General features: G+C 46.4%; 1 protein-coding gene across 1 annotated transcript; it reads left to right on the top strand.

The window, feature by feature from the left end:
- Window positions 1-282: 282 nt before the first annotated feature.
- Window positions 283-13,079, top strand: TK2 (thymidine kinase 2). The gene is made up of 10 exons (XM_078606629.1): window positions 283-492; window positions 1,892-1,929; window positions 2,963-3,037; window positions 3,632-3,685; window positions 5,116-5,205; window positions 5,784-5,857; window positions 6,295-6,383; window positions 7,193-7,272; window positions 8,324-8,404; window positions 11,125-13,079. Exons 1-10 carry the CDS (start codon window positions 435-437, stop codon window positions 11,224-11,226), a joined length of 741 nt encoding a protein of 246 aa, XP_078462755.1. The 5' UTR covers window positions 283-434; the 3' UTR covers window positions 11,227-13,079.
- The last annotated feature ends 471 nt before the right edge of the window (window positions 13,080-13,550 follow it).

A 13,550-nucleotide genomic window follows, 5' to 3' on the forward strand; every position in this document is an offset into this window, starting at 1 on the left:
CCACGGGGTGACCAGCCCCTCCCCACCCAGCCCCACCCCTCCCACCCCCCACCCAGCCCCACCCAGCCCCTCCCCTACCCTCCCCTCTCCACCCAGCCCCACCCCTCCCATTTTTGGATGCACGACGGACGGACGGACACAATAATCCCCTGTGGGCTGGTGTAACCAGGAGGTTCCTACCAGTAATATTCTAACATTACTGACCCCAAGAGGTCAACAAAAAACCCACACAGAGATAAACCCTCTGATATGGCAACGCTACATTGAACGTGGCCGAAGCCTAAGAACCCCGTGGCATGTCCACGGAAACAGAAGACGCCTGTACTGTGCTGTGCTGGTGGTGTCACCGCGCAAGTTAAACATCGCTGTTGTTGTTGTCGCTGTTGTTGTTGCTGCTCTTCAAGCTGTCTGAACGTGGTCGGCACGGGCTCACAATGCGCGCTCTGCTGCTGAGCGCGGCTTGCTGCAGAGCAGCGGAGGCCCTCCGCAGAGGCGAGTGACCGCTTCGGATCAGCCAGCAGTGGATCCATCACGGCTGCTGATGCTGCTGCTGTCGATGATGATGATTGTTGTTGTTGTGATAACGAGCATGATCATTGGGGGGGGGGAGCAAGTCGACTTGTAACTTGATGGGGGGGGGGGGCTTGCTTCGTACCGTCATTGCGTGCGCTGGTGGCGAGGGGTTTGTTGTTGTTGTAGTCATACTTCACCACACTGGTCGCGGGTTGATTTTGGTGGTGAGAGGGGTGGTGGTGGTGGTGGTTGTTGGTGGTGGTGGTGGTGAGTGGTGGTGGTTGGTGGTGGTGGGTGGTGGTGGGTGGTGGTTGTGGTGGTGGGTGGTGGTGGTGGTGGTGGTTGTGGTGGTTGATGATGGTGGTGGTTGGTGGTGGTGGTTGGTGGTGGTGGTTGGTGGTGGTGGTGGTGGTGGTTGTTGGTGGTGGTTGTTGGTGGTGGTTGTTGGTGGTGGTTGTTGGTGGTGGTGGTGGTTGTTGGTGGTTGGTGGGTGGTGGTTGTTGGTGGTGGTTGTTGGTGGTGGTGGTTGTTGGTGGTTGGCGGTGGTGGTGGGTGGTGGTGGTTGGTGGTGGTGGTTGGTGGTTGTTGGTGGCGGTTGTTGGTGGTGGTTGTTGGTGGTTGGTGGTGGTGGTGGTTGGTGGTGGTTGGTGGTGGTGAGGGTTATTGCATCTCGATAACAGGATGAATGTGGATGGCTTATTTGTGGATGCAAAGTGCGGTTGAATGTGCCGCCAATTGCGGGCAACATTTGGTTAAAACATTGGGGCGAGCGTGGTGATCGGATCACGGGAATTACCCCATGGATCGATAGAGGCTATCGGCAAGAGTGGGATACGGGAATTTCACTTAGAGGTATCATGTACAGGAGAGTGCTGTCAAATAAATTCGCAGTTCAAATTATTTGTTATAAATCAAAGCCTCGGCTTATTCGCGACCTACAGTATATGATTAATATTCGCCTTTTGGGAGAGGTCCCTTGAGTGAAGCGTGTGTCGTAAACCCTCCTCCACCCGACACAGCCAATAATACTACAGTTGTCGCGTGAAGAAACGTACTTGACTGATCACTGCTTCCGATTAATCACAAACGTGTCCGATTTATCACTGCTTCCGATTGATCACAAACGTGTCCGATTGATCACTGCTTCCGATTTAGCACTGCTTCCACACGCTGGTGATGTTGGAGAGTTGATGATGGGGCAGTTACCTCAGTTCTGACAACTGCCTGATGGTGCTGGTTGTAGCTACCAGCGAAACGTCGGACTACTACCCGATTGTTAAATGTTTGGGAAATATTATCCATCCCTTCATGATGTCAAGACGTGCTTTGATAACGCGAAGTTCATTCTAACCGGCCCCGTGTTTGCTTTCTGCCTCAGGATTCAGCACAGGATGTTCCAGGAGACAAAATCTTGTGGTGAGTTTTCTTTATAGTGTGTGTGTGTGGTCTAATGACTGTAAGACGTTAGTTTTACACTTGCCAACCTCGCTTGTTTGACATGAAACATTTTTAACTTGAGAGCTTTGGTGAGAGCATTTCGTCTTACGTACCCTTGCAATAAGTTTTAAATCACAGTTCCTATGATTACTGTCGTTACATTGTTTCTATAGCTTTATTTTGGTGTTCGAAAACATATGGTTAATCTAAATTGTCTTATGGTTGTTGTTGTTGTTGGCTTGTACCACTTTGTGATTTTTGCACACGGCGTTTTAATACTTTTTTTAAATATTTGCTGGTTTATTCCAGGATGTTTCTGTTGCTCGTAGTCGCTCTGGGATGTTCTGTGTTCATATTTTGTTTGTTGCGGTTGCACCCGACTTAAGAACTGCATGGCTCACAGGGCTATACCTAATAAATGAAACTTGAATGTATGTTGTTACCGATGTTAATGTGCCTCAAGAATACCAAAGAACGCATTGCCATATTTGTCAACCCACACGGTTTACCCCGCATTCTTGTTACAGGGAAATTGAGTTTCAGGTCCACACGGCATACAGCCGTTTCAATACAGGCAAACTTTTTTTGTTTTTGTGTTTCTCCCCTGTGATGGGACTTTGTAGGACGAACGTTGAGATTGATAAGGGCACGAGGTGACCAGTAAGGTCTGAATTTGTCTGTAATAAGGTAGACACTGATAATTAAGGGGTTGACTGGGTATGCATTACCAATGCGCCTAAAAGAAGATCATCTTCAATCCGTGCAGTGCATGGGCGTCAGGAACTTAGACATTGACAATGGAAATTAAACGAGCTGTTAAGTGGGCAAAGAAACATCGCGGGGGGGGGGGGGGTGCACTTTTGGAATGATGCTGAGAGACAGTGCCGGTTAGCGTTTTTATAGCAATATATAAATAACGTCTGTCTGGGTTACTCATTCGAGTCACATAAATCACCTCCCTGTTTTTTTTCTTTCACGAATAGGCTTTGCTGTGTGCTCTGTAATTTTGCAGATATCAGTCGAAGGCAACATTGGGTGTGGAAAAACAAAATGCCTGGAATACTTCCAGGGTTCACCGGGTATTGAGGTTCGTACCGCACGTCAGCACAGCGGTTCCGAAAGCCTTCGTGTGAATTAAAAAAAATGCAGCTCATTACATTTGGAGTGAGTAACTTCGTGAGACTTCGATCTGAACAGCAAACTGAATGCTGCGGTGTGTGATTACTTGTAGCGGTGCCTTAAGTTAATCGAGAGCCAATTCTAGATTTGAAGCTTTCGTGACTGCAAGGATTCATACTCTTAGTTCTTTCGGTAAAGTCACGTAGGTAAAAAATGAAATTAAAATTAATCAAAAATAAAAACAATAAAATCACGACGTTTCGGAGGCAACACAAGCTTCCGTCTTCAGGTGAAACTGTCACAGCAAAAAATCTGTATCAAGTGGAGAGAAGTCCCAAGAGGCACGACCTTATATACTGGTTAAGGGGGGAGGAGCCAGGAAGGGCCGCGGGAGAGGAGGAGTTGTGAGATGGTCAGTGCTGCTGCTGGAACTTTAATTTCATTTTTTACCTACGTGACTTTACCGAAAGAACTAAGAGTATTAATCGAGAGCCTTATGTGAATTTTGTTACTGATGTATGATGAGTGTCTCGTTGCCGTGTTGCAATTTGTCACGTTTCAGGTGGTCGCCGAGCCTGTTACCAAGTGGAGAAACATTTGGGGCCATAATCTCCTGGTAAGGAAGCCCGGAACCCTCCGAGTTGGAAGTTAGTTTCTTGTGCATGAATCCTGTTATCTGAGAAACAGTACTGCGAAGAAAACACGAGGGATTTATATGGGAATATATCGATAATTATTTGAATGTATAGGGGACTTACATTATTCTGCAACTCAAAGCACCTTGCATCAAAACTCCTCTCAATAATTCCAAGTCGCAGCTGTAGTTTTCTTTAGCCTGGGGGACTGAACCCCGGTTGAGAGCTGTCCCTGAGGGACACAAGGCGACGAAGCACCGGTCTGCAACTTCTTGGTTCTTTCGGTAAAGTCAGGTAGAAGGGAAGTAATAAAATAATTGTATTACTTCCCTTCTACGTGACTTTACCGAAAGAACCAAGAAGATGAATCCCTGCAGTCACGAAAGCTTTAAATCAAAATTTCACCGGTCTGCAAGTTTAAATTAGACCATCAGTGAGGGGGGGGCAGTGTTGCTGCTGGTTATTAAAATTGTACATTTTGAAGTAAATTCTGAAATTTTGCAACTTAGGATCATGACGCAGGGATAATATATTGTCAAGAATTACACTGTGAATGAAACACAAAGGAATACATTTATTCCTGAACATTCCGAAACAATTGGACTGCAAGGTGGCCAGGAGATGATGCTAAATGGAATCAGTCTGTGAGCCCATCTGTGCCGATCTTTGTGTTGTCACCACGCACGTGTAGACCTCTCTGGGTACTTCCAAATGCAATATTTATTTCTCCAAACGTCTTACAGAAAGACTCAATTCTTTTCTGCGTACAGAAATTTCACGACTTATTTTAAACGTAGCGTTTACCTATTTAGATGTCCCGTCTACAGACACCAATGTAAGTATTTGGGAAGCTTGTATGCAGACCATTTATTAATTTACGTTAGGAGGTAATGTATATTGGTAATGCTTGATGGACCTGTTTTTTGTATTATAACTACAACAACACTACTTCCCATGACTTGACTTTTAAAAATGAACATTCATGTTAAGGCCTAGACTGATTCAATCACCCTTGCTCCATGTCCCTACTCATCAGTTACGTCATGCAACATATTATTGAAGACCAGACGATTACATGTCAATGCAGAGTATACTCCTCCAACTTTCTTTGCTTTGTCACACTGGCTCTTTCTACTGATGTTATTAAAATAAGTTTGATTCCCGCTCATGACCAACATCAGCGACGATTATCAGAAACAGATAACTTGTCTCAGCCTATAATCAGTACCATGTGTGATGTATAAACATCGCCACTAGGGAGACAAAGGCGGCTGGGCGTGGTCCTTTTCACCCACCCCATCGTGTGTCGTGCCGGCTTTCATAGTTGCTGCTCTCTTACAGCACTTGCCCCAACAGCTCATTAAGAATATATGGGGGATCTTTGTTTCGTGTGTGTGTGTGTGTGTGGCAGGCATTGTTATACAGTGACCCGAAGCGCTGGAGCCTGACGTTGCAGACGTACGTGCAGCTCACCATGATCATGAATCACACCAGCCCATCGGTAAGCGAACACCCAGACCTGGGTTATAGCCGTAGTACTTGGATGCTCGAACAGCATGCACGCCAGGTTGGCATAGGTTTCTGTGGGGTTGTGCTAATGTTGTGGGCAGCATAGAGCAGTTCAGCGATATACGTTTATGTATTGCACACCTTTGCCTCCATGGCTGTGCTCACTGATCATTTTGGTGAAGTTATGGTCAAACAGCGTCCACGATATGCACTGCTTGAGAAGGTCGTCATCCAGAAGCGGCCAAGGTCAAGAGGCCATCAAGCAGTGCCACTGATGCCACCTCATCGTCATTTACTTTGACAAAATCCTGCAACTCGTGCTTAGCTACAACCGACTCCAAGCTCTACTCTCACTGTATAAATTGTTTAAGTTAAAGGACTCGAAATAGCACCTCGAATTAACTAGCACGGTTGGCTTCGTACGGTGCGAAAGAAGTTCATACATAAACAAATTCCACGTCACATTGTATAAGTTCACCAAAGAATAAACCTGCAGCAAACTAATTCTAGAGGAATCTAAGCAGATGTATTCCAGTGTGATGAACTGCACCTCTTGCTCATCCCATGCAGACCGCCCCAGTCAGGATGATGGAGAGGTCTATCTTCAGCGCAAGATACATCTTTGTCGAAAACCTCTTCCGAAGGTAAACCACCTGCATCCTAGTATTAATGGAAGAGTTGCTAGATCATGGATCACATGATCAAACACTGCCCGTGCTGCTGATTCGCAGGCAACATCACCGACATCCACCAAGCCTCCGCAGAGGCGTCTGAGAATGGCTTAATAACCTCAATATCCGCAAAGATGGCGTTGCTAATTCACTTCACCTTATGAAATAATGAGAATGGAAAAGTAAGCGTAGAATAGAGCTATGGGGACGTCCCTCTCGAATCCAGCGAACGCGATACCTCTCACTGCCGCCGATCTTTTGTTAAGTACACGGTTCGATACTGTACTATGAGACGTAAGATTCTCTTGCAATTGACAAATTTTATTGAATCGTTACGTGCTTCTAATACGGAAGTGTCGATTAATCCGCCTCCCCCCCCCACCCTCGCCTTGTGTTACCTTGTGGAGCAGTGGCTTAATGCCAGAGGTGGAGTACGCCGTGCTGAGCGAGTGGTTCGACTGGCTCGCCAAGACCATCCCCATGCCCGTCGACCTCATCGGTACGACCCGGCGAGTGCTCGCCCACGCCACATCGCGACGATAAACGCAAGTCTTCTTGGTTCTTTCGGTAAAGTCACGTAGAATGGAAATAATAAAATAATAAAAATAAAACATAATAAAATAATTCTCACGACGTTTCGGCCACAACGCAAGCAGCCGTCCTCAGGTGAAGAACAAGTCTATCGGGAAGACAGACACACCTGAGGACGGCTGCTTGCTTTGTGGCCGAAACGTCGTGAGAATTGTATTTTATTACGTTTTATTTTTATTATTTTATTATTTCCATTCTACGTGACTTTATCGAAAGAACCAAGAAGATGAATCCCTGCAGTCACGAAAGCTTTAAATCGAAAGATAAACGCAAGGGCCGTGAGAAACAAACGATGCCTACTCACGGCCCTCGCTTGTAAGCTACCAGTTTGTTGCTTTGTGTCAAGTATATTTTGCGTAACCAGGTAAGACCTCAAGAGGCCAGGATGAGTCTCATTTGCAGGGTTGACCTGGGGCATTAGTCTGCCAGTAGGGGGCGATGATCGCTCGATATGATCTCAATTTGATGTGTTTGTGGATAATTTGGGCCCTGAAATTCCCGCACACATTGGCCTACTCTTGTGAATGAATTGACGGGCTCTTTAAAGTCCACCGTGGCATTATTTTATCACACCCACTGCTGGAATCGAACTGCGAATCTCTGCAACAAGCGGCAAACGCTAGGCCTTGTCACCGCACTCATGTCGCCTCCAATGTATTACTATTTCTCCGTGTTCTGTCCCGCTGCTCTCCTACGCTTCTGTGTTTCACAACGCAGTGTACCTTCAGGCGTCCCCGCAGACTTGCCATGAGCGTCTGAAGTTGCGCAGCCGCGAGGAAGAACGCATCGTTCCGCTGGTAGGGGCTCCCCACAGCCGACACGTGCCTCCGTTCTCGGTCTCTCGCCATGACGCTCTGCATTACCCACTCCACCCTGTGTCCACGCACTAGGCCCTTGCGCCATGGATGCCTTGTTCTCAAGAAGAGAACAATATACTTTCTAAAGTGAATGATTCGGAAGGGACATTAGAACTTCGAGCCATTTAGAGAACAGAACTTGAGCCATGAACCATCATCCCATAACCATGTTTTGTGATTTATGTAAAAGACCGACCGCAGTTTGAATTTTTGTAAAGCAAATCGAGATGTAGTGGCAACAGAGTGGCAGCCAAGGAGTGGAACACGTCTGAGGGGGGTGTCCATCGAGGAGGACATGGAATTAGGGAATCAGTACATATGCTACTACTGGATAAATTATACTGGTAGGAACCTCCTGGTTACACTAGCCCACAGGGGATTATTGTGTCTGTCCGTCGTGCAGGGAGGGGCTGGGTGGGGAGGGAGGGGCTGGGTGGGGAGGGAGGGGCTGGGTGGGGAGGGAGGGGCTGGGTGGGGAGGGGAGGGTGGGGAGGGGCTGGGTGGGGAGGGGCTGGGTGGGGAGGGTGGGGAGGGGCTGGGTGGGGAGGGTGGGAAGGGGTTGGGTGGGGCTGGGTGGGGGGTGAGAGGGGTGGGGCTGGGTGGGGAGGGGCTGGTCACCCCGTGGTGCCCTTATAAAACTCAACGTTTAACCTACTCACGCTGGCTTGTGCCCGCCCTCACAGTCGGGCATATTTGCGAAATACACCACGCCGCCGTTGACCCTGACCATTGACCGAGCAACCCAACGTTCCTACCAGCTCCCTCCGCAGGAATGTGTTTACATCGCAGGATCGAGGGAGGTTATGGTGGCTTGGAGATGCCTCCACCCAGCAGTGGATAGATCATGGCTGCTGATGATAATAACCTTCGGATGTAATTGCATTTAGACGCTATATAAATTAGAGTTCTCGTTCTTTATGACAGTTCTGCAGGACATCTCAATGAAGCCGAAGCTTGCACACCTGATGAGTCAAATGGTGCGCGTGTGCAGGAATACTTGCAGAGTCTGCACTCGCTCTATGAGAGTTGGCTTGTGGACAAGAGCATCTTCCGACTGCCGGCTCCTGTGCTGGTGAGTAAAGTAATGAACGGGCCGGCACGATCACACAGGAGGGTGCGGGGTGGCATGACTGCCCGCCATCTGTTCTGTGTCCGGCGGGTGCAGGTACCCCGGAGTGCTGTGAACGTGCACCGTGGTACACGTGATTTGATTGTAGCGTATAAGGTGGCGTTTCGTATAATAATGTCTCTGCTGAAGTGAGTGTAAGATAGTGCTCACTTCAGATAGCGGCCCTTGGCCAAGATTGTGAATTCCACATACCTGTGACATTTGCTAGTCTTGCCATGGGTACATCCACTTGTTTCCTTACCACAAAGTGATACTTTATTATTACACGCTTTTATTTAACTCACTCCGTCTGTTGTAGCCTAAAAAAAAAAAATCTTCTAACTCAATTTTTACCCACTTCCCAATATGCTATCGATTGCAAACTTGAAATACCTATGTCATACTGATAACAATACTATATTCTATCATTAAAAATCCAAAACATATTTTTTAACATTTTACACGCTTTTATTTAACTTACTCTGTGTGTTGTCGTATCCTGAAATCTTGTAACTCAATTTCAACCGTATTCCCAATGTCGTATCGACTGCAAACTTGGTATAGGTATGTCATACTGATGACAATACTATATTCTATCATTAAAAATAAAATAAAAAATGTTTAAACAATATTTTTTACGGCTCTAATTGTCCACGCTTAACTCACGTTGCCTGTAAATCACCACGTGGTCCCTTACGTCACGACAAGCCTCAGGGAGCCACGCCGAGGGGCGGGGGATGTGGAAGGAGGGGAGGGGCGAAGGGGGCAGGGGGAGGGGCAGCTCGGACAGTACATTTCATTTAAGCGTGTTTTTAAAAAAGTGTTTTTAAATATTTGATTATTTTAGTGTTATGAAGAAGGGCCATTGCCCAAAACGTCTCCTATTATATATATTTTTTTGTTAAGGCAGTGTTACCGACAAATGTGTTGCTTTATTTTATTCAACCTGGAAGCACGATGGGCCGATTTCTTTTCCCTGTCCTGCATTTGAGCCTGCAGAAATCTGATTTTGAGTTCTTGCCACAACCTCTCCAGGCTAGATTTGTAATGTAACAGAATTACTTCACTTATCCAAGGGGAATGAGTGTGCTTTGTATTATTAATTTATGTGATTAATACTGTTGTAATCGCCAGCGAAACGTCGTACTTGAATTGTAAATGTTATGGGTTTACTCTCCAACACACCGGTGTGCTGAAGTAGTAACTGATTCCATTGGAACCTGATTTGCCAGTAAAAAATATGATAATTGTTTTTTTACCCTTTTATCTGGCAACAAAACTGACACCTTTTTTTACAAGGAGTCATGTTTGCATAGACCACAATACCTGCAGTCATAATGCAAACAAAAAACATAACTCTGATAATGTATGCACTGTCCTTGAAGTTGATTGGTCCACACCCGAGACAGCTTTCCTTAACTGAGTAACTGATTGTCACGTTTTGCTTCCGTGACATACCTTAATAATTGGCTGTATGGTTTTGTGGCGGGTTTAACATCACATTTACACGATTTAACCCAAATATCCTTTGTTATGAATACTGTCATGAACAAATCTTAAAAAAAAATGTTTTATCTGTGTCATCGTTGACTTTATTGTGAGAAAAATGTTTTGGTTTGAGGATCGAATCGCCACACTTTTATCGAGGCGATGCATCGAATTTCCAGGGGGGGTTGAATGGTTCTGGCCACACCTGGCACCACGTGGAAGCACTCTGGAACGGCATTGCTGAGGGCCTGTATTCCAATCTGGCCAAGGAGCTTGCGATCACCAATGCCTGACCAAAACAAACACCAATTGTTTTTTTTATTTTGTTTGACCTTTTCCAGCTCTGATAATTAACACTTTTTATTTCATTGCCATTGAACAAACATGTTTTAAACGTTATTAATTAAAGAGTCTAAGGTAACTTAAGAAGTAGTTCTGTGATATCATAATCCAGGACAATTATTTTTTAAACATCGTGTAGTAGGTTCCAGGAGACTTGGACGACATAGTTGGAGGCACACTTATTTATTAAGCACAAAGTACATAACAGGCCGAGATGTACAACACTTGAAGGGGTATCAGCCCCTTCACCCGTCTAACTGGGAGATCCACACTCTATGTCACAGCTAGCCTACTCCTAGGTCCTCCACTATCGGGCTAGGGGAGGCTAGCTAACCTAGCCCTGGTTAAGCTGGGATTACGGCACCTTGAGTCCCCAGACCGGCTCTTACAAGAGCATCGGCTCTGGGCTCTCGGGGCCACGCCACTGGCTTAGCCTGGTCGAGCCAGGGGAGTCCCAGGGCCTATCTAGCAGGTCTTCTTGCTTCACTGGTTAAGGCTGAACACTCAACCCCGAGCCCTCCGGCTCACCGCCTTACATAGCAACTCCCCCCACTGAGGGGTGGGGTCGTGGGGGATCCCAGCTCCGTGTCAGCCCCCCAGGCTGAACGATGCAGACGTCGATGTAAGCGCCTCTTGGCGTACGGGCATAACCACGCCCAGTGTGTTTGTTAAGCCCTCCGTAACACCTCTACAATAGTGTTATACCGCTAGCTGTGATCATTCCAAATGGAAATGTCTTCTTCTCCATGACATTACACTGAGCGTACAATCGAAATATATTTTTGGGGGAAAGGGCATTTGTTTCAAGGTAAATGTAATGCAATGTAAATGTGTGTCTTGACGGTGACCTCCAGGTGATCCCAGCAGAGGAGAGCTTGGAGCGCATGTACACCGTGTTCGAAGAGGCACGACCTCGCATCCTGCGGCCCAACTCCAAGAACACGCTCGGCGCGTGACCTCCACACCGATCACGCCGTCACGTGACCTCCACAAGCCGGTCGTGTGACTTCATACCCTAGCCTTGCACCCTTTCAAGTTTACATTAATGTTGTATTACGGCCTTTAGTTACCCAGGAGCGCTTTATTGACTGTCCAATTACCTACTTCGAGTACCAAGCTGGGTCTGCTCTGGGTTTGGTTCTTAAGCCGGGCGACCGGGCTCAGCCTGCATTCCCTCCTTGCTGGGCCAACCTGGCTTGGATGTTGTACCGGCTTGGGCATGCTTTTACAAGGTAGCATGTTTGTTTACACTGGCCGTGCTCACAAACAGTCGTGATGTCATGAGGTCAACACATGAGAGAGAGCGCAGTCATTGGTCTCTTTCACCTAGGTCAAATTTATGCCCATGCTTTTTGTTTAATAAAAAAAAACTGATGGAAAATTAATATATAATGTATGTATATGTAAATATATTGGACTTATTTCGTACCGTATAGCTTGGGGTGACCTATCCCAAACCTTTTAATATTGTTAAAAAACATTAAATTGACTTCCCTCTGGTTGGTGGAGGGTGTGGAAGGGGCTCAGCGCACGGGAACCTGAGATGCCTCAAATCGTTGGGATGCATTCCAAGCTGCGCCAGGATGGCCCAGGACAGTTCCCGGGGCCTGCGAGCTTTTGTGTGCCCGTGGCCATGGGAACGGCGGCATTTCTCAGCAGGGTCATGCGTTGAGATATTTGGTAAAAAAAAAATAATTTTGCAATGTGTGGGTGGGCAAATTACCCTATACATTTCTTGAAAGCAGAGAACGTGTACCTTATGGACATATCTGGTGGACTTGTGAAAGTAGGAGGAATAGTGGTTATAATTGTGTTGCCATAGCAATTTATTTTTTACTTTTAGATCAGTATGAATTTCACGTGTGGGACTACTGATTCACATTTGGGAAACCCAAATCTACCCATCCGAATGAGGTCAGCAATCTGATAATTAGCAAAGTTGAAAGAGAAAAGTGTTCTACTGCGTTGCCTATTTCCACACTAAAAAATAGCACAAAAACATTTTTACAGGTCAAGGTGTCTTGTTTATAGATGTAGTCTGTGGTTGTGATCTGGACACCATAAACGTCTTAATGGGTGTCTCAATGCTTGTTCATCATTAAGGAAGTGCTTTAAGAGATAAAAAAAAAATATCTCCTAAGTCTGTCCATGTGCACGCTATTTATTGATGTCGTGCATACGTTTAAATGTTTAGCAGCCTTTCCATTACGTATACACCGCTGTGACCTTTAGGTCGGACCAAGCACATCTTGTAGTCTCGAGAATAAGATACATTTAATTTTAAGCACTTATTAATTTGGGAACATGGCTTTAATTTTGCGACTTCCGAAATGTTTCTCTGGGTGCACGGCAACTGCTCACCGCCGCCGGCTGGCTGCTGCTCGTCTTGGGATGAGGAGTTGGAACCTGGTGACTCAGTCTTTGTGAGTCACCAACCTCGCCTCGCCCCACTACGTTGCAGGCATGCACCATCGACTCCAACGGTGGGAAATAATTTAAATATTTAATCCGAGGCCCGGTGTAAGTGCTATAGATGGAGCATGGAGTTGGCGTTCATTATCAAGTGCTGTAGAGGTAGTTTAAGGGCTGGTTGGCAAATTTTACTCATGGTTAGAAGGAGGGCGAATCTAACCCCCACTGTGTGAGATAATTTACAATGGAATAATGACCATAACCCACTGCTGAGAAGTTGCAGATGTTGAGTAAAACAGCATTTGGTTTTTTCAGTAGATGTTTCTTTTTTCATCATATTCATTGTGATTGGTGTGAGCTTTGTAAAGACGTATTAAAAATTGTGCTTGATATATTATTCTTTTAATCACGTGCTACATTTTTTCGTGACATAAATTCACGGTGAATGGCGTTTGCTCGAGGTGGCGGAGGAAGCTCGTGAACCGGCAGCGGAATAAAGAATACGAGTGGGGGGCCTCGTGAGGACCTCGGAAGGACCTCGTGAAGGCCTTGTGAGGGACACGGGGGGACGCGCGAGGGACAGATGTCCACGCGGTGAGATAATCTCGTGGTAGCATGAGATGATGGGGGGGGGGGGGGGGGGGGATTTGGCTATATATCGCACCTCCGATTATCGCGGTGGGCTAAGTATGGTGCGAAAGAAGTTCTACATACATGCATGTGTGGCGATGGCTGGATTAAAATGTACGCTCCACTGCTCTGCTGAGATGCACTCACAAAGGGAAAGTATGCGTTCGTGTGGAGGGACTGATGCTTTGATGCCAATTACTCGTGGACAAAACGGCCAACTTGATTGGGTCATTTACCA

This window comes from Lampetra planeri, chromosome 26 (genome assembly GCF_965212315.1).
Source record: "Lampetra planeri chromosome 26, kcLamPlan1.2.h2, whole genome shotgun sequence".
Classification (NCBI taxonomy): domain Eukaryota; kingdom Metazoa; phylum Chordata; class Hyperoartia; order Petromyzontiformes; family Petromyzontidae; genus Lampetra; species Lampetra planeri.